This window comes from Protomyctophum parallelum (genome assembly GCF_964188405.1).
Source record: "Protomyctophum parallelum genome assembly, chromosome: 12".
NCBI lineage: Eukaryota > Metazoa > Chordata > Actinopteri > Myctophiformes > Myctophidae > Protomyctophum > Protomyctophum parallelum.
In genome coordinates this window covers 38862347-38884089 of record NC_139712.1, presented here as the reverse complement: position 1 = coordinate 38884089, position 21743 = coordinate 38862347, and the positions used below count along the sequence as shown (strand labels likewise).

The following is a 21743-nucleotide window of genomic DNA, read 5'->3' as shown; positions in this document are numbered from 1 at the left end:
TGGTGGCGCTATAACAGGCCGTTCTGGAAATTTTGGGGCAGAGGTTCATCTTGGCATCCAGGGAGTGTGTGTGCAAAATTTGGCATCGACCGGGTTAACGGTGGCCGAGATTAGCTGCTCACGGACACACACACACACACACACGGACAGACGAGACGGACACACGGACACACGGACGGACGGAGTGCAAAACATACTCTCCCACCAGCCTTCGGCCTGGTGGAGACAAAAATAGGCCTATATATATTTTATACCTTGAAATATCGCGGTATACAGCTTCGATACCGCGTACATGCAGTAAAATCTCATACAGCCTATATACTATAGGCACAGCCCTGTGGGTAGGCAACCCGACCTGGTGGAGATCTGCGCTCTGAGGAGCGGTGGCCTATTGTAGGCCTATTGTAATAGTTTTGCAGAACATGACACCAATATTTTGATATATCAAAATGTGCCACCGGGATCCCGGTGGCACATTTTCCCGGGATCCCGGTGGCACAACGGAGAGAGATCCAGTTACAACAACTCTGACATCGGGTCACGTGACTCAGAGATCCTCCGCATTTTAAAAAGGCTGATACCCTGGCTGCAAATCCCCCTAGACTCTAGCTTCAAAGAGGTCGTAAATGCTTGCCCCGTAGCGTATAGGCTACCAGTTGACCGACTTTCGCACCTTTTGCACCTCCAGTTGTCAAGAGCGCCATTCAGCGGAGCGGACACATCTTAACCAATCAGTTAGGTTGTATATAGCCTACTTCGCAAACTTGTTGATGGTGTGCTGCTGGTGCGAAGTTTCATTGAACAACATACCTGTTGCAGATTGTCAAGATAACTCGGCATCTCAGAGGAAAGCTGAGGCATCTTGATTCGATCCCCAACGCCAAGGATGGCATTGGACTCTAGATGCGCATTTCGCGCCTCCGTTTTACTGGCATGTGTGATAATCTTCAGTAATGTGCTATGTCCCGTCGGTGCCTATCTCTACCACAACCGCTATCAAGGGTGAGTGAAGATTCCCATTGATTTCAATTTCTGTTGTGAATGTGAGACGTGAGCCATGCGCCATTATATTATTGAGCGAAAGCGGCGACACATGGGGGAAAGTTGATCTGATTCTGTATCATAATGTCTCCAGAAACCATCTCTATGTAGCCTATTAAAGAGAATGGCTTGGTAGTTGCATGTGAGGACAAACAAAGCACTTTTCACTCTTCTCTGTTCAGACATATTTTGTTCTCTGGAGATAGACTAAATATATGGTGTGTCTAACTCAAACAATAAGCACACTGTATAGAAGCGGGGCACTGTGGAATCTTATCTTCCGATGGAAATTGGATACGCCTGTCCTTCATGTTTTAGTGTACCGGTATTCATATCGACCATGATAAGAAAGATAACTCGCAGCAGCCCATGCCATGGCGCCTTGAATACAAAACTGTCAATGTTGAATTTTAATTCATCTTTACCCGCAAGACAGCACTGACTCTCAAGAATAGACTACAGTCATTACATTTTCTTTCAATATATATGCCTGATGGTTCTTACTTCTTTTATTACAAAACTAATAACGTTGACGTGTTATGACAGGACAGGAGTCATACAGTAAAGTGCTCCGTTGAACTTTTAAACCTGCTAATGAGGCAGAGCGTGGGAGAGGATCTGAGTTGTACAGTATACAATTTGGGACATTTTTGGGAGATCTCCATTGTGGGATTTGGGGATACAGTTGTAATTGGGCACATAATGAGCTGAATTGGAGTGAATGTTGTGGTGGGCATTGCAGAGGCATGTAAAGGTATTTATATGGTGTGTGTTTTTTCACAGGAGCTTTTTGGTGTTGTGAGGGGAAATCACAGTGGGACCTTTCTGATGGAAAGTCCACAGCCCCCCAGACACTCTCTCTCTCTCTCTCTCTCTCTCTCTCTCACACACACACACACACACACACACACACACACACACACACACACACACACACACACACACACACACACACACACACACACACACACACACACACACACACACACACACACACACACACACACACACACACACACACACACACACACACACACACACACACCCCTCTCTATCTGTCTCAGCAGTTTGGCTGTGTTCCAATGTATGTGTAGTTGTGTACAGTCAGTATACCACCAACTGTGTTGGTACTGCACACACCAGACCCAAGTCGCCTGTTACTGTGGTTTAACAACGTAGAAAACCGAGGGCAAGCAAACAAACGTCCCAATGGGGAGCACTGCTAAGGAGCCCTATTTAACACAGAAGTATCTGTGACATATGGTGGGTGTTGTTCTACACAGACGGAAGGGCAGAGGCACAATGGACCTTTAGTCTGTACAGTCTTAAAGACCACCATTGACCACCAACATCTTGTACAGTATCTTCTGTCAACAGAGCGTCTGTGGGTTTAAATATCAGGATGAACAATAAGCTCACATCCTTATACGCCTACGACTGGAGCTCCAATGTAGGACGAGGAATAATGTACAGTATCTATTCTAGATATAGGGAGAGTTGGTCCCTTTTTTGACAGAGCTCCAAACTAACAAATCTGGCAGTCTGGCAGGGTACATAAATTATTACCAATGCCATATATTTGAGTGTGATGCCAATCCTAATATCCATCCACCCATCTTCAACCACTATATACGTAGTCGGGTCGCAGGGGCAACAGATCCATCAGAGAGCTCCAGACTTCCCTCTCCACAGCAACAGTACTAACTTCATTCTGGGCGACCCCGAGGCGTTCCTGGCAGATTTTGGAAATATAATTCCTCCATCTCATCCTTGGTCTGCCCGGGGGTCTCCTTCCAGTGGGGTGTGCATCGAGAACCTCCCTCGGGAGACGCTCGAGAATAACTATAACCTATAATCAGACGCCCGAGCCACCTAAGCTGGCTCCTTTCCAAGCGAGGAAGCAGCGACTCTACTCAGTCTCTCTCGCGTGACTGAACTTCTCACCCAGGCCGCTTTCTAATGAATTAGAAAAACTTTTATTAAAGTTTCTATTTCAGAACAGTTATCTTATAAAGCAAATAAAGTTGACGCTCCTATGCACAGCTTTGTGTGTATGTGTGTATATATGAGCATGGAATGTGCTCAGCTGATTGGCTGAGCATGGAATGTGATGTATGATGATAAGACCACCGCTCATTTCACACAAGTGTGATTTATTTAACCACTTAAGCTCTATTCAAAATCTTTAAAAAATAATTGCCAATCAAGAAACTAATTGGGGCTCGTTTCCATTGTGGTCCTATATTCAATTCATCAAGACATTTAAAGACATACAATAACATAGTAATAGTAATAAATATGTACAGAAAACAATGGGGGGAGGGGTGATTTCTGGTGTCAAACTTAGAAGACTTGTCTAGGATCAGTTACAAATTGCAGACAGGTGCTCTTTTATGGCGGTTTTGAAGGAGGGTAAGGACTAGGAGTCACTTTTTGGTTGTTGGTAGGGCATTGCACATTTTGGTACATTTTGGTGGCAGCTCATAAGGCCTTTTTAAGTGTCGATATCCGTCTGAATGCAGGGTAACCTGAGGGACCCAGTTCTGATCAACTACACATGATCCAATTCCTTCTTACCTCAGAAATGTATTGTAGACTACATTTCCATTTCCATTGCTGTTGCCATGGGAACATACTGTTGGTGGCATGTGTTGTGGTTCCAGAAGTATAGTGGCCACTGAGAAAGGGGTTCCCTGGCTGGACTTAGCTTTTGCCTTGTTGCTTTCAATGTCAACAGGCCCAGTGCCACCTTTGTAATAAGCACACAGAGAAATAAGATGAACATGGTCTGACAGAGACAGGTGAGCAGGCAGACAGAGAAACAGGCAAAAAATTAAACATAATGATGTATTGGCAGGTACCTGTATAGACTCGTTACATTTTAGACCTATGCAGTAGGCCTATATAATTTGCCTCTCACATACCTGCAATGCTAATACTTGGACCCACAGAGAATGTACAGTAGGCCCAAGTATTGCTCTGTTTTGGTAGTGTTGCCTTGTCTTAAGGGCCTTGCAGAGTCGAACGTAATCAACGCAAGAATACATACGCAACGGAGGGTGAGAGAAATTTCTCCCTTGCGTTGCGTCAGTTACGTGATCTGTCTCGTTCCGTCGGGTTGAGATCTGATCCCGAGCCTACGCAACCATATTGCTTGCGTTGCGTATGCGTACCTTGCATCGAGGACACCCTGCCCACCTGGAGGCAGCAGAGAGCAAGGTTTTGTTACCCTTTAACCCTGTAAGGCCACCTCTAGATAATATAATAATATATAAGCAGTGGACGATTAGGGATACTTTGTTATGGTAATGTATGTAATAAAAGAGATGTGACTTGGGTACACTTTAGCACACACACACACACACACTATATCTATTTCCCCCCACCTCGTAGAAACTTTTATTATATTTCCTATTGATCACCGTGAATGTCTAACTCAAGCCTTTTACCCCCTTCGTCGATCTATAGTTATGTGATGTAAATGTGTTGTTGCCACAGTATATGTCAAAGAACTGTACCAGGTACTATACTTGCAGCACTGCAAAACTGAAATATAATCTGATAATGATGTGTCAGACGGATTGTTTGTCTGAAGTTTGACCCTATCATCATTTTGGCACTTCAACCGTAAGAGCCACTCCTTCATTTCAATTATAAGTGTCAACTTCCATTCAGTACAAAAGGCGTTTTGAGTTTCTCATCTCTCTGTGGTTGAGATGCTTTGGAAACAATGTGCACTTAGTGAAATTGATCCAAAGTTAACCTTGCTAAAAGGTAAAAGTTATAGTGCGTTGTAAATCATTATTGTGAGACACTTTCATACTTTCATAATAGTCTTTTTTTTTTTTTTTTTGCAGCGATCAAGTCTTCAGGATAACGCCCAGCAATGATGAGGATGTCCAAGTGCTTAAAAGAATCCTGGGGCATATTAAGGTCGGTTTTCATCTTTCTTTTTTGGATTGCAGCTCATTTCTATTATCTCTCCTTCTCCCTCTAAGTATATCTTTCTTTCTCTTTCTACTTCCCTCGTTCCCTGTCATCTCTCTCTTACACTCATGCACACACACAGTAAAACTTTGACTTGTATTGTCAGCTGGAGTTAATCTATTTATAGGCCTATTGATTCATTCAGCAGCTAACCCTTCAATAAGAGTTCCAAAATGAAAATGTATTTCTGTCTGTGGAAATAAGTTCTAAATTTATGTGAAATACTTATGTACTGTGTCTAATCTAATGTTTGGCCCCTCATGTTATTGCAATTTAAAGTGCATTACATTTACCGGTAGAAATATCCCATTTTCTATATGTACTCTTCCCCTGCCCTGTCAATGCCAGTCCTCAAAGGCTAGTACGTGCATCAATGTTGTACATTATGGAATCACTTCCCCCATAATATACTTGTGCAGGTTCTATGTATATTCTATTCTAGGTTCTATGTAAATGCGTTTGCATGAACACGTTTTATCCTCATCGATTCGTTTGCAAACGCTTAGTTTGAAAAGGAGCCATATGAATAAACAGAACACTAATGTTCGATTTTCTTTTATTTCTCATTCCCCTCACGTCTGCCTCTGGCCCTCTGGTGGTGCCACAGTGGTCCCCATATGACACTTAAACATGGAGGAGGTGAGGCGTGACATCTGTGGGATGGGGTGGGGTGAAGTGACAGAGAGGACAGGGGACTGCCACAGAGCAGAGAGTGACACAGACAGTGAGCAGCCATGCGTGGCCATAGTCTGCCACATCCAGGACATCTTCACTATAGAGATACAGTGAGAAGAGACGACCTTTCCACTTCACCAGGCACCTTGGATGGATAGATGTTCATCATGGGGTTGAATTAATTATTATTTATTTGAATAATTTGCTTTACCGAGCTAATAAACAGTGGTCTAGACGATTATGGTCTTTTTGAAAAAAAGAAAAAAGAAACAAACGCTGCTTTGAGTCAGGCCACAATTCATGTGGTTAAAAGATTCATCATTCAATCATTTGGGAGTAATTACAACAGTCTCAAAAACAAGTGTGACCTTCCTTTCCACATTGTTCTAAGTTTGTAAATAGACTGATCTTGTCTGATGGTTTGCGAAGAAACAAAATATTAATGCAACTACTGTACATAGCCTACACAAAACAAATGGCCATTGATAGTACAGTGTAGTAGAGTGACAGGAAACAGGGATAGACACATAGCAACGGTTGTCAGGCTCGGGAATCGAACTTGGGGCTTGCTGTCAGGCTGTATTATATAGCCTATATGTGCTATGCGCCTTAACCGCTAGGTTAAGGCGAACTTGAGACACCACCGAGCAAGCTAAAGCGAGCGAGGTGCCAAGTTCGTTGTGAAGTTCGCTTGAGCCGACTCAGCCCTTGAATCCTCGTCCCCCGGCCCCCTACAATGAAGACAGCAGAACGCTGCAAAAGAAACCTGTGTGTTCATTATAAAGCATGATACGTACAGTAATGTGTTCAAAAGACAGTTGTATTTCATTACAGTAAATCTGACTGCTATTTTATCAAACACAAGAGTGTTAATTTAACTCTGACGGTGTTAAAATGGGCCCTGATACTTGTTCTCATGGGAAATAAAAACAAATTGCTAAATTATAGATTTATTTGCCTGCAACATAATAACCTCATATGTCAAGTTTGACAACAGAGCAATGTTGAGACATTTTATGCTTGGTGTACTTGACATACAGTAAGTGCACCAGTTACTAGTATAGTCGTACTCTTTACTCTTAAGAACACCATATCCAAACTACTCCATGTGGATGATTTTCAAGGCAAGCCCTTAGCAGTTAGCCCCCTCCAGCTCTAAACTAAGTTAAATTAATCTGATCTGTGTTCTGCAAACCATTAAAGCAATTGACATATTAACGAGCATGTGTGCCAGCTGACATGTCTCTACCCCGATACTACAAATGAGAGCCAGCTGAATGTGGGCGCTCATTTGTTAACACGACAGACAAACTGCATATGTTCTGTTTCTCTGTCCCTCTCTCTCCCTGTATTGCCAGATTCATGCACCATCATATGAATGATTAGACAACGTTGTAACTAATGTGGACGCGAAGCATTGTGAGTCTGTAGATGTTCGGCATGTGATGTTGTCGTACAAAGGAGTATAAATCTCTCTCTCTCTCTCTCTCTCTCTGTGACTGTTAGTTTATCAGTGTTAGCACATGGTGTCTGTGTTTATTTGGTCGGCCAGTGTGTCTGGCTGATGGCTAGGTTGTTTCAGCTAAAGCTGTACAGGCTGTACTGTCAGCCACAGTGAAAGGTAGGGCTCTCATTAACATGGGGTCAAATGGTACGGAGCAGCAACAGCAGCATGCACAACTAATTGGTTCTTTTGCATTTTGGATGTTGCTCCATTAACACAAGTTGGAGTCATCAGCATTCTCCACATTCTCCACACATCGTGAAGGAAGACCCTAGAGGAATGGTACATTTCCCCGGTACAAAACAGAAATGTGGTTGTTCACCACCAAAGGGAATTTTGTTAATAGTTAGAATAGAATTTTGCATAGTTAAAAACTGTGTGTGTGTGTGTGTGTGTGTGTGCGCGTCCGTGCGCTTCTTTCTCTAAATATCTTTTCCCATCTCTCAGGTGGACCTTTGGCAGCCCAACAGTGCCTCCCTGATACGTCACAACGCCACCGTGGATGTGCATGTGAAACGCAACGACACGCGAGACCTACGTGCATGCTTGAAGCAGGAACACATAGGCTACAAGTGAGACTCACGAGAAACACATTCCCAATCCCTACTGTAAAAGCCATACTTTGTTGTATGACGTTGTTGCATAGCGAAATAAGGCCAATCTACACACTTGCAATGTGTTACATTTTGTTTTAAATGTGCACAAGCCCGAAATAGGGATACCAGATTGAGATATGTTCAGAATCTGTCAGAGTTAATTTACTACTCTCTCCCTAGTACTACCTGTTAAAAACATTTGTCACCTAAACTCTAAAGGATGTTGTGATAGCACAGCCTATAGCATATATTACTGTACCTTACTGTATGATATATGATTTGCAGAGTCAGGCATGGTATCGCGCGCACACACACACACACACACACACACACACACACACACACACACACACACACACACACACACACACACACACACACACACACACACACACACACACACACAGTCTTTCATCTAGCTAGACTTTCCATCATCTCAATTAATGTTGAAATGAAAGAGAATTATCAAAGCAGCAGCCACAGCTGGACAGACCTCCATTGTCATCTCTATCCTCAGGGAAGATACACAGAAATGTTGTGTCTTGTTGTTGAACGGAAATGATTTACACGGCATGTGAATATAGAAGAGCGTTTGGTGGGTTAGTTGGGTCAGAGTAGTTCTGTATTCAAGACCACGTAAAGCTAGACCAAGTCAAGACATGCAGAACTACCGGTACAGTAGATAGATGGGAAAGGCGGAGAGGGAGACTGGGAGTGACACGCAGCAACGGTCGTCCTTGGAGCCTAGGTTAAACACTGCAATTATATTTCACTGACTTTGGAAATAAGAAGCTATAATGAGAAAGTACACCATGTTTATAAATTATTACCAAGTAAAAAAAAAAAAGCTTTGTACTAAAATAAATAAATAAATGTAATGCCTATTAAGCAAAAATATTTGTATGCATAAATTACTCAAGTAATTAGGTTAGTATTCAATAATAAATCTGAGAATGAACCAAACCAGAATAGAACCCTTATATTGACAATAAATCTCTGCAGTATAAGCCTAGTTAGTGGAAGGAAATCCAGAGTCCTCTTCTCCAAGACCGAACAAGACGAGTGACTGAGACCATCAGAAGTGGTCTGATGAATGTTTTACTATGGTGTTTTGCAAGACTAATCTGGTGCCTTTTTGATGATTCGTTCGAATTCGTTCGAAAAGGACAGCCTTCAAACTATCGCTTCCCATACTCTGGAGGAGCGGTCACAGATTCCGCTATGCTGGCCACAGTTGCCGGGTACAGAACATGGACACGCTTTTGCTGTCCAGTTCTGGGAACACACAGACAGGCCTGCCTCTTGTTTATAAACAAACTATTCATTTTAGCCAATAAATAGATCAGTTGTTCAGTATTGATTAATATTGCATAATTATACAGCCTTTTTGTGTTGCACTTGCATTGGTGACTTGATCTCATGTCACTTAACACCTACTGCAGGTCACACCAGAGCCGACTTAAGGCTTTGGGGTTAACAAGATAGCATCTCCCATTTTGCAGATGTTTTACTTAATTAGGCTTACGAACACTGACACCTCCAGAAGGCTAAAGAGTAAATTCTCAGTCAGGATTTACTGCCCGAATTTACTCCCACAACCAGCCCCCTCTATTTCTGCTCTCAGACTAGCCCTCCAAGCAGAACCCAAATGCTACTGAAGTTTCTGACATTTGTTCGACCCAGTGCATTGGGTCCTGTTCCACGTCGTCCATGCCACCTGATTAAAACATTTACTGGCTCATGTTTACATGTTAAAACGCCTCCCCGCGGCATGTGACGCCATTATTTTCCTTGAGTTATTCTGAATTCGGTAACTTTAAGTAGCTATACATCCCGGTGCGAATATCTCCTGTGGCGCGGAAGCCGTTAAGTATTTTTAATATATGTTTGCCCGATTTGGAAGCTTGGATTCTTCTTGTTTATTGACACCTCATTGTACCGCCTATCTGGCTAGCTAGTGGCGCTATAGCTATGACACAGCAGATCAGAGGCAGGGACGTAGCCTCACAAGCCAACCGCACACCGGGAGGCGGTACAATAAACGGTAAACAAACAAGAAGAAATAAAGCGACCAAATCGGTCAAACAAAGATTAAAAATACTTAACGGCTTCCGCGCCACAGGAGATATTCGCACCGGGATGTATAGCTACTTAAAGTTACCGAATTCAGAATAACTCAAGGAAAATAATGGCGTCACATGCCGCGGGTCCTATTTTAGAGAGAATCTCCACATCCGCATTTAGGAATTTCCATACGAAAATACACTAGAGAGCAGGGACCCAACGTAAAACTAAACAAAATATCAAAAAAGTTTTACGTAGGGTCCCGAAAGGGGCTACTCTCAGACCTACTCTGAGCAATTTATTTTTATTTTTTTACAAGACATACCAAATAAATCAAACTAAGTCTTGAATTCACTGCAGCCCTCTTGCCATGGGCAACAGCAGAAACTGTGTCCTCATGACCAGTGCCTCTTGCCGGCCCGTACATTTCTACAGTATGTGCACAAAGTCCACTTTCTTAAAGGGTAAAGTTGCTGAAGTGTACTTTTTTTTTCTTTTCAACTTTAGTAAGCATACAGTACATAACAGCAAGGTTACAGGGGCACAAAGGCTTGTGTTGTCAAGCTGAGTCACCAAGCACTTTGCCTTTTTCAGCATTATTTTCTATTGATTTTCAAAACTAAAAGGAAAACTACATACAGCATTCATAAAGAGCACCTACGGACGGCTGCAATTCGAAACTGGCCCCCATATTGTGATGTCACTATTATCACAGTTCTTTTCATAGGCACGTTTGAATCTCAGGTTTCAACCTCCAGGAAGAAACCCTAAATACAAAGGGAAGACATCATTGCACATAACGAATGAAGTACTGTCACCTCATAAACACATGAAAAACAATCCCTCAGCCTCAGCCCAGTCAATGATATTGATGCCAAGCTGTATTTAATTCTTTGAATATTCAAGTTTCCCAAAATTTGTACAAAAAAGTGTTTCCCGCCAATACTATAGAGGGTATGCACATGCTTAAAGTGAATGGCACATCGAGTGGCAAAGCAACATGCAAAGTGAGTTTAACATTGTTTAATATTGTTTAATGCAATCAGATAGGACTTTTCTGTTTGGATGCATGGGTTGTCAAGGCCAGAAAGTAGTTTTTTGCCACTCAGTAGGCATTCCTGCATAACTTCCGGGTTTGATGATGTCACGCGCATACCCTCTATATCAACTTCTCTAAAGTGGTAGTGTCATATCTCAGATCCACAGTTAAACAGTAGGTGAATCGTCCACAATCCACTACTTCAGTTCATATACTTTTACTAAGGTCCTTAGAAGATTATTGCAATTGAAAGACGGGTGCTTTTAAACAGAGCAGCATACCTGTACAATACATCTCACATGCTGTGCATCTGCATCCAGCAGAGGTGCATAATAACAAAGTTTCTGAAAATCTAAGTGACAGAGCAATATCCTTTAGGGAATACAGGTCATCTCTCCAATATGACCTCCCATTACTGGAAAGGTTGTTGGTGGTGGTTGGCTGAAACTGTCCATCTCATGTCTCTCTCTCTATATTCTCCCCACAGGGTGTTCATCTCCAATCTGCAGAAGGAAATTGAAAAGCAGACGGGATATCGCTCGTCTCGGAAGCGGAGGTCAGAGTCTCAATATGACTATGAGGTGTACCACTCCCTTAATGAGGTAAGGTGTCGAGTGCATCCTCTCTCTTCCATCGCTCCTTGTCCCACTCACTGTCATTGTCATGTACAGTAGAAGCACACCAGATGCTGGCTCAGGCACTTAACAACTTTAGGGTGTTTATATTCCCAGGCCGAGAAGGACTCTTTGAGATGTGCATTGGCATTCAGGCTTTTTGAATATTAATGTCAGTTCCGATGAAACAGCTTGAAGCTTGCATTCCACACACAGATAGGGGGACGTATTGTAGGAAGCCCAACACACACACAAACACACAGCCTGTTAAGCGTAAAATAACTGTATATGGAGTTACATTTGTCTCTTACATTTGGAGTTACAATGTAACTCCATAACTGTATTCTAAAGTCTGCATTCAATTGATTGGTGAAAAATGGGCCAAAAAAAACAACGAGTCTGTAAAATGTCTGTGAAGATATGTCCTCAAGAGACCTTTCACTGTGTGCGTTCCCTCCTCAGATCCAGAACTGGATGTTTGAGATGAACCGGACCCATCCTCACCTAGTAGACATGTTCTCTATAGGGAGGTCATATGAAGGGAGACCCCTCTATGTGCTTCAGGTAAAAATGGGTGGGGGATGTGTGTGCGCTCGCGTGCTTGCATGGCACGACCCCATGCATTCCACACACAGATAGGGGGGACACAAACCCTTCACTACCCAGCACTTTCAACATCTCTTCCACTGTGGAAAGTAAACAGAGACACAGAGACACACACACACACACACACACACACACACACGTGTCTGTAATGTTTGTGTGTGCCTCTGTGATTGTGATTCACAGCACTAACATAATATGCACTCTCCTGTCAGCTAGGAAAGAGAAGTCGCCCGCATAAGAAGGCTGTGTGGATAGACTGTGGTGTACACGCCAGGGAGTGGATAGGACCTGCCTTCTGCCAGTGGTTCGTCAAAGAGGTATCCACCTTGTTTGCTCAAGTCTTGTGCTAGCGCATACACTACTGAAACAAAGTGTTTGAGTTTTTAAGACCTTGTTTGGACCATAATCACTGAACGCATGTTGCTGGGTTTAAAAAACAAACATGAATTCTTTGCATCGCTGAACACAGCCTGAACAGTAATCAAGCACTCTATCCTCTGCTATCTCTAAGGCGGGGGTCTTCAACAAGGGTCCCAGGACCCCCAGGGGGTCCTCAGAGTTGCTGCAGATAGCATGGCTATTCTGAGAGGAACATTAGCTGAAACTAACAGACCTAGATCCTATATTTTCATCAGTTTGGTGTAGATTGTAGAAGAAAAAAAGAGCAAACCAGGTACAGAGCCACATTTACTTAGTGTTGAGGGATTAAGTGGTTAAAAAAGGTTTAATCTGCAACACAATTGTTAGTGTGGTTGCCCGAATGGGCAACCAGACTCTTGTAACTGTGACACTTTATACTTATTATTTTTTCACAGGAGTAGTCTTTATTTTGACGCTTTATACCTCCCACACAGTACGCTGTACGCACTTGAGCCATATCTCAAATTGACCGGAAAAATCGGGAATCGTGTGCTTGTATTTTGTTAAGAGAAATGTTGTATAGTTTAATTGATATGAATTTATTAGTGAATTAAATTTCCCCATTGACATGAATGGGAAAAGGCAAAAATTCACATAAAAGTATTTGTTCCTCGGAGACTGTAATCACTATAGTTACAAAACTTTTAGGGATAATTCAACATTATCCCTAAAATTATTTAACCCTAAAATGTTATCGGTCGGCCTCATGGTGGCGCTATAACAGCCCACTTTACCTTTTGGCTTATAACTCTTGAACCGTAGGTCGTAAAATCAAAATTATTTTTTCCCTGGATTCCTTGGGTCATGACGCATCTCCCCATATAGGCCACGCCCATTTCCGCCATGATAGATTTTCCGCCATTTAGAATTTTGTCCAAAACACACTTTTTGCTTTTCCTCCTACAGATTTTGTCCAAATCTCACAGAAATCGGCACACGTGATCTCTGGACCCATCCAATTAAAACTGAGCCGCAGAATTTTGAAAGTGCTTATCGTTCGGCCGTAATCATCTTCCGAAGTTAGTAGGAGGGGCCTATATCACAAAAAATGCCATAAATCACGAACGGAATGTCCAATCCATCCCAAATTTCAATCACATGTCCGGGGTGGTTCGATCAACCAAGTTCTAAAAGCAATTCCATTTTCATCCATAGGGGGCGCCGCAAATGCGAGAAATGTAACCGTTTGTCGCAAAAACATGAATTTCGGGGGTTAAATCCCCTCCGAATGACTTACGCATGATCTAAGGCGTGACTTGAAATTGTAATTGGCTGGCAATACTAGTGGGAGGGGCATATGTAAGCCACTGCGGCAACCACACTCTGCAATTTTTTTAAATTGCGAATTTTCTAGTTTACAATGTCCTTGCTTCATCTCTCTCTGCAGGGGCCCTTGGCCTGAAAAAACGTTGAAGATCCCTGCTCTAAGGTCTTTATATACAAGGGAACACATGTTTAAATTTAGATGTAATTCTCTACAGCCGTAAGCATCTTAACTATAAGAACCTCTGGGTAGAGCATTACCAGGCCAAAGCTAATTGCAAATACATGTCTTTTGTTTAACTTAGCCGCAAGCCAATCTAGATCCTATTTTTTATATCTGGAATATAGAGTTGCAATACCAACCCTTGACAGTCCACATCCAAACGGAAGGTTGGTATTAAACTCACCAACATTGCAGTTGTACGGAAAGCATTATCCTCTTTTTATCTGAACAGTTTGTGTTTCATAAACATCCACCGTAGACATGTTATGAGCTACTTTGTTAATAAATTCCATGTAAGTGATTATTTTATAGGTGTTAAGAGTTTGGAAGCGCTCGTTGGAAATTAGTTCAAATTACTCAACGGTCCTGCCTACTACCACCTGTTTCGTGGTAAATTGCACATAATTCAGCAGTATGTTGCGTTATTGAAAATGAGCGCTTCCAAACACTTAATACAATCAGATATGACTTTTCTGTTTGGATGTATGGGCTGTCAATTAATGGTTGGTATTGCAACTCTGGATTCCAAGTATCCTTAACACAATCTTTAACTCATGATACAGATAAGAAGAACCCCCTCCACTTGTACAACAATCCAATAGTGTTCATACAGTTTGTTCTAAAAATATTCTTTTGTGAGACTGGTCATACTGGTCTCACAAAAATAATATTTTTAGAACAAACTGTGTACCAATTACTGTTTATTTTCCTTACGCTACACCTATTAGTTAAAAAAAAAAACCTATTAGCAACAAAATGTATTACAATTGATGTACTTATGAAATATTATTTTAACAATAAAGCAATTCAAAGTGATTTTACACATTAAAAGCATTAAAAGAAAGAAAAGCCAAAGAAACACATTATAAAAGGACATTTAAATACAACAAAAATAATTATGAAAGAGTGAGAGAATAGAAGATGTAAATAAACAAAAAGAAAAGAATAATCAATAGCATCAATAATAGGCAGCAGCAAACAAAAAGGTATTTTTGCTTTGATTTAAAAGTACTGAGAGTTGTAGCAGACCTGACCTACAGTTTCCTTTGTTTGTTCCAGATATATGGTGTATAAAAACTGATCGCTGCTTCTCCACGTTTAAGTTTGACTTTTGGTTCAGAAAGGAAAAATAAACCTCTCAGATAAACTGAGAGGTTTGAATGAGTCATAACTGTATTTTGGCCCTAAACCATTCAGTGCTTTATAAACCAACAATAGTATTCTAAGATAAATGTAATTCTTTGACACACAAGAAGCCAGTGCAAAGATCTGAAATTGGAGTGATAAGATCAAGTTTCTGTCTGCAGCTATCGGATTGATTTCTTTAGGGAGACCTTTAAAGACATCATTACAGTATCAATTCAACAACACGTTTTTCATTTCGTCCTTGACATATTCTCAAGGTGAAAATAGGCTGATTTTGTAATGTGTCTGTTGAATGCCAGTTGAATTACTACCCACGGGCCATGACAGTAAAGAATGGGAGGAATATAAGATCAGCAAGAGAAAAATAAAATAAAAATAATGGAATGACAATTAAAACTAGAAAAAGTGCCCTTCTGGGCACAGGTCTCCACCAGGATAGGAATGTAGGACATTGCAGCTTGCCTTCATCTGGTGGTTGGATAAAAGGGCAACAAAAGTAAATTAGAGGTAAAAACACTTTTCGGCCAGTTATAGCGCCACCTTGAGGCTGAGTTGAAATTGTTCATGTGGCATTTCGTCCTCGGCCTAGTGGGAATGTGGGTGCACAATTTCATGGAAATCACGCGATGTGTTTTTGTTTTTTGTTTGAAACTGAGCACTCCTGTGAACTTTGGAAGCCAATCTTAACCAATCAGGATGGAGTCTGAGAAATCTGAAAGACCCGTTACGTTGAATGGCTCTAGAGAGACTGTGTACCAATTTGCGTGATGTTTGGACAAAATCTGTAGGTGTACTGTGCAAAAACTTGTTTTGCACAAAGCGGCCTCCTGGTGGCGCTATAACAGGCCGTTCTGGAAAGTTTGGGGCAGAGGTTCATCGTTGGCATCCAGGGAGTGTGTGTGCAAAATTTGGCATCGACCGGGTTAACGGTGGCCGAGATTAGCTGCTCATGGACACACACACACACACGGACGGACGGACGGACACACGGACGGACGGACGGAGTGCAAAACATACTCTCCCCCCATGCCTTCGGCCTGGTGGAGACAACAATCCATTTATGAGAGACCTGTGGAGAGTGTCTTTACAAGTTACAATACATGGTAATGTATTAACTCAGACTGGCCACTGGAGGTCAGGGTGCTTTGTCTGTCGAAATTTTGAAAACCACCCAGGCTCATTAACCTTGGCCTGTGTCTAGAGAAGGAATTAGTAGTATTAGTAGTACTGCCAAGATCTCCTCTCTACAATCCTCCTTTATAGTCTGAGTATTAACTGTCGCCGTGTGTAATGATAATGAACTGTGGCTGACGAAACCATTAGCAAGTTAGCACACATTTGTGGTGGTATAATCTGGTAACATTTGTAATGTTGGTTTGTCTTTTGCAAGGTTAAGAGTGCCAGGTATAATTTACTTAATTAATCCACCAGTGGCAGTGTTTTCAGCATTTTCACCTCTATTTTTGTAAGATCCACGATGTGTCTAGGATGTAAACAAAGCTACATGTGGGAGTCAACTATTCCACAATCTCCGAATGCTACATAGTCTGGACCTATAGCCCCCATGAGCTGAGTAACGGAAGCTGCCATTTCCGTTCACGAAAATATATTTTTATTTAGTTTTCTGCTAAACAACAAGCTCATGTGTCTCCTAACAACCGAGGATCATTCAGACGTTGGCGACAAGCGGCCTCTAGTGTTTAACACTGACAACACAAAATCTCTCTTTCTCGGCTATGGCAGTTTGGCACCCAGGACTTGACTCCCAAAGATGTAAAAATTACTGTTGGATTGCAGTTTGAACGAGTACATTGTGTAATCTTACTGTTGTAGGCCCTCAACTCATACCAGTACGACTCTGTGACGAGAAGACTAATGAACCAACTTAACTTCTACATCATGCCCGTCTTCAATGTGGATGGTTACCACTTCAGCTGGACAACAGTACTGTAACTTTATCTTCACTATATGCACATCATTTTCCCCTTATAGTCGATCAAACTGAGTTCATTCTAATGTGTGCCGATGCTCCTTAGGACCGGTTCTGGAGGAAAACGCGGTCCAAAAACTACAAGTATCACTGCAGAGGGGTAGATGCCAACAGGAACTGGAAAGTAAAGTGGTGTGGTGAGTTTGATTAAATTGTTTTTAGCCTACTTGGCTTTAAGTAACTTATTTTCTGTTTATTTATTTTCTTAACCATTAAATTAACTTATTTGTCTCACTCCCCTGGCACTCGCTCTCACATGAACTACATATACACATACAAAAACACATATAATCACACGCTACTTCTCTGCAATACATCCCTTGTTCTTATCTGTGGCGTCTCCGTCTCCTGTCTCCGTCTCCTGTCTATCTAATGGCAGAGGCTACGACAGCAGAGGAGGAAGATGAGAGAAAGAGAGATGATGAAAGACAGGGCAAAGTGAATGTGTTCACAGTAACATGGCCATTTTGCTCTTTGCTCCCAGTAATACTGTACAGTATGTACAGTATGTTGAAAGAGCAAAGTGGCTATATCACAATAATCATTATGGATATGTTTAGATGATATTGTGATATGCCATTAATGTTTGCAAAGTTACACAGTAAACAATCAATTTATGCTCCCAGTAACTGCACGGTTCAGTTTTTCTTTCAGGTTTTTGTCAAACTAAACGGTTCTTCTAGACTGACAATAGCGATTCAGGGCTGGGGCCAGGCCACGGTTCTTCTGCAATTGAGTTACATTTGCATACTAACAATCAGACAACAGAATTGTGTATTATGATATTGTCATCACCACAATACGATTCCACTGTGAGACAATAAAATATATTTGAATTGTCACCCAGCCATACACCCCTCAAAAGATAAACTACCTTACCATTCGCATCGTAATACTTTCCCTAATAGAATATAACCTGTTGTCTTCTGGAGACCATGAGGAACAGCTGTTCTCCAAGGACACCCCGTGGAGGAAGAAAATTAAACACACAGTCTGAGTATTCATTAAAGATTGCTCAAAGAAGAATGATTACAGAGCAGCACTGTGTATTCACTAGTGTAACACACAAAGGACGGGAAGCAACACATCTGGCAGTGATATGTATATGTGGAGCCCAGAGAAAATATTTTCACAAATGAAACACATAAATATGTTATTATCTACAGAATGTGGCATCAGGACAGCATTTTACGACTACAGCTTATAATGAAACACTCACTGTCTCTTGGCAATGGATCCATTTTGGATTTGCAAAGAAATGCCCAGTCTAATCATCATTTTATGTTGTTAATATTGTTGACAATTAACTAAAGGTATTGTCCACCAATGCCACCATGTGGTTTGTTCTATTTATAGATAATTAGATATTAACTCCTGGATGATTTTCATATCCAACATGAATCTAACCTAGTGGCTGGTTATTTCCTGTGTGAGCTAATCCTTTTAGTTTAGCTCAAGCCTGGTCTTGCCTGCGTGTTGCAGCAATGTCTTATATTTCATGTTTGTTTTCAAAACATTCATTTACATCCTGGGCGCAGACAATGACGTTGGCTGTTCTAAACAGAATATAATAGGTTAGGTATAGTAGGGGGTGGCAGTGTGGCTGGTGAAGCATCTATCTTCAAAAGTCACAGATGTATTCAGAACTATTTATCGACATTGGAAATGTAGATACTAACAATTTGATTGTAATCTTAAATTATACTTTGCCATTTGACCATGATGCTCACCAAAAATAACAGATTTTTGGTAAGCGTCAAAGTTCTAAAACAAAATAAATAAATGAGGATAGTAGTTCATCTCTCTCCTCTCCTGCAGATGAAGGTGCCTCTACTCATCCCTGTGATGACACCTACTGCGGGCCTTATGCAGAGTCTGAACCTGAGGTCAAGGCTGTTGCCAATTTCCTGCGGAAGCACAAGAAACGTGTTAAAGCCTACATATCCATCCATGCCTACGCCCAGATGCTACTCTATCCGTACTCCTACAAGTACGCCACCATCCCTAATTTCAGTTGTGTGGTAAGGGATTTGTGATTACCAGAATTAATCAACCAATACATTAATAAGATAATAACAATTATATTAAGTAAACCAATGATCAATTTGTGATTTAAGGGGAATTCTTTCCCAGTATCGGTGAATAGCTAGAACTTCAATGTCCTACTGAAAGATGATGTTTTCATAAGCAATCATCTGTCAAAGGTTGCACCTACAAATTACAGTACTAAGAAGATAAAATCACAACAAATTATGGTACCTTTTTAAGTGGTCAAGTATGATTACATTCTAATACTGACATCACGGCATATTTGAGAGATTTTGAATGATGAAATAATTACTACAGTAACTACCGGTAAATTACTAACATAATTATGCTTTTCTTTGTGCAGGAATCAGCAGCTCATAATGCAGTGACAGCCCTGTACTCTGCCTATGGAGTGAGATATAGATACGGACCAGCCTCCACAACCCTGTGTAAATACACTATCACACTTCCAATAGTATACGACTCTTTCTTTTTTTTTTTTTAAGATATTTTTTTTGCGGCTTACGCCTTTTATTGATTTTAAGGGACAGACAGTAGGCTGACAGGAAACGGGAGAGAGATGGGGGGGATGACATGCAGTAAAGGCCGTGTCGGGTCCGGGAGTCGAACCCGCGGCACACTGCGACTGGATTACCAGTCCGGTGCCCAGACCGTTACGCTACGGCCTGGGCCGTATACGACTCTTTCTTGACACACAATGGATGTCTCCCACAGCATGGATCTGTGGCAGTGGATCATGCAGTGAATAAATATGAAAGGATTTACGATTTGACATTTGCATAACAATCAAGGTTAACAATTTACGTATGTATTTATCAGGGCTAGGCTTGTGGTGAAAGTTGTGCTGATGATATGTGAGCCAAGTAAATGCCTAAAATGTTAAATGTAATCTATAATGCTATTAAGAATGAAGTACATTCTGGGTTTCTTGTTTACAGTGATTTTGGTTGTGCATAATATTCATAAATGTGTATTCATCAAAATACAATACCAGCTCAGTGGCCTTGTGGTTAGAGTGAAGCTAGGAGGTCGGGGTTCGATCCCCGGCCGGGTCATCCCAAAGACTGTAAAAATGGGACCCAATGCCTCCCTGCTTGACACTCAGCATCGAACGGTTGGATTGGGGAGTCAAATCTACTAATCAAATGATTCCCGAGCGCGGCACGGCTGCGGCTCACCGCTCCAAGAGATGGGTCAAATGCGGAGAACAAATTTCACTGCGGTAACGTGTGTGACAAATCGTACGACTTTGAATTCTACACACTTTAATTCCTTGTTTTTCTATATCCTCCAGATGTGAGCTCTGGCAGCTCTATGGACTGGGCCTACAGGAACGGGATCCCGTATGCCTTTGCTTTCGAGCTGAGAGACACGGGATACTATGGCTTCCTCCTGCCCGAAGCTCTTATCAATCCAACCTGCACAGAGACCATGAGGGCCGTGAAGGCCATTGCTTCAGGCTTGCTGAAGAAGTGTGACATTGACAGTGACAGAGACAGATTCCCATATATTTGATCATACAGCAAGGGTCACTGAAGCTCTACTCTGTCAGCTGCACTTATCTCGCTGGCTCTGTATTCTCCCAGATGTTCTCAGGGTAAGAATTGAAAAGGACATGGCCTGGTGGGAGTCTTTATTTAACCACATGATCCCTAGCATATCTATCTGGGTATTTAAAAAAAAAGGTGAACATTCCGTGAAAATAGTCAATCTACAAGCTCACAATGCATGATGTGTTGTGAGGTTATAGATACATTTTGGATGAAGAGATTTGCTGAGGAGGGGGGAAAAAGAGTCCTGGGGATCCTGGTCAGCAAAGTATAAGTAGGGTTTAAGGCGTTACGGTTGTACAATTTCCTTTTCAGGGGAGTATGACAACAACGAACATTGGTTGGTGATGGTATGTTATTGTGCCAAAATGTTTCTAAGATCCTCAAAACGATCTCTTTGTGTATACATTGAGTGGTATGGCTAGAGAATGGGACAAAGTGCTGTTCTTTTTTAAATGGTGGCCATGATGGCCATGTACGGTAAGCACTTGAATGCAGGTTTAACCGATTTATTTTGTCATGGTGTTACAGCACCTTTCTTTAAGGAATGATCTAAGATGTCATTATCTTCCAGGACCTTTTCAAAAGGTCTGACTAGCCATTTTCACAATTACTTTGAATTGCTCTTGCGTATTTGTTCAGTTTTGTTTTTTAAACAGCTTGTTTTTTCTGCGTAGCGGTGCCTTTATTACTGCAACAATCTGATAGTCTACAGTAGGGATTAACTTCAGTTGAAATGTTTTGGTGTGATTTCCCTTTGAGTCTGTCTGAATTGGGTCAATAATATATTGTATACATAATTTTGTATAATAATTCAGGTATGAATCAATGAAAATGTAAAAGCAATGTTTACTTTTGATAGCCAATGTACAGGACTTTGTTTTGTTTGTTTTTTACATATTCTAAATAAAATTTGAATATTTCTGTTTCGCGTCACTGTTAATTCTGACTAGAAAAACGAATGATTTCAGCATGT

The 21743-nt window shown here is 41.5% G+C and overlaps 1 protein-coding gene across 2 annotated transcripts; it reads left to right on the top strand.

Moving 5' to 3' along the window:
- Window positions 1-587: 587 nt before the first annotated feature.
- Window positions 588-21001, top strand: cpa6 (carboxypeptidase A6). Of its 2 annotated transcripts, XM_083778681.1 has the most exons (11): window positions 588-1002; window positions 4899-4974; window positions 7655-7779; window positions 11394-11508; window positions 11983-12084; window positions 12339-12443; window positions 17012-17122; window positions 17215-17305; window positions 18987-19189; window positions 19561-19645; window positions 20512-21001. In XM_083778681.1, exons 1-11 carry the CDS (start codon window positions 887-889, stop codon window positions 20730-20732), a joined length of 1350 nt encoding a protein of 449 aa, XP_083634807.1. In that variant the 5' UTR covers window positions 588-886; the 3' UTR covers window positions 20733-21001. The 2 variants fall into 2 exon arrangements, with proteins under 2 accessions (XP_083634807.1, XP_083634808.1); XM_083778682.1 differs by lacking the exons at window positions 588-1002; window positions 4899-4974 and adding an exon at window positions 7031-7122.
- Window positions 21002-21743: the final 742 nt, after the last annotated feature.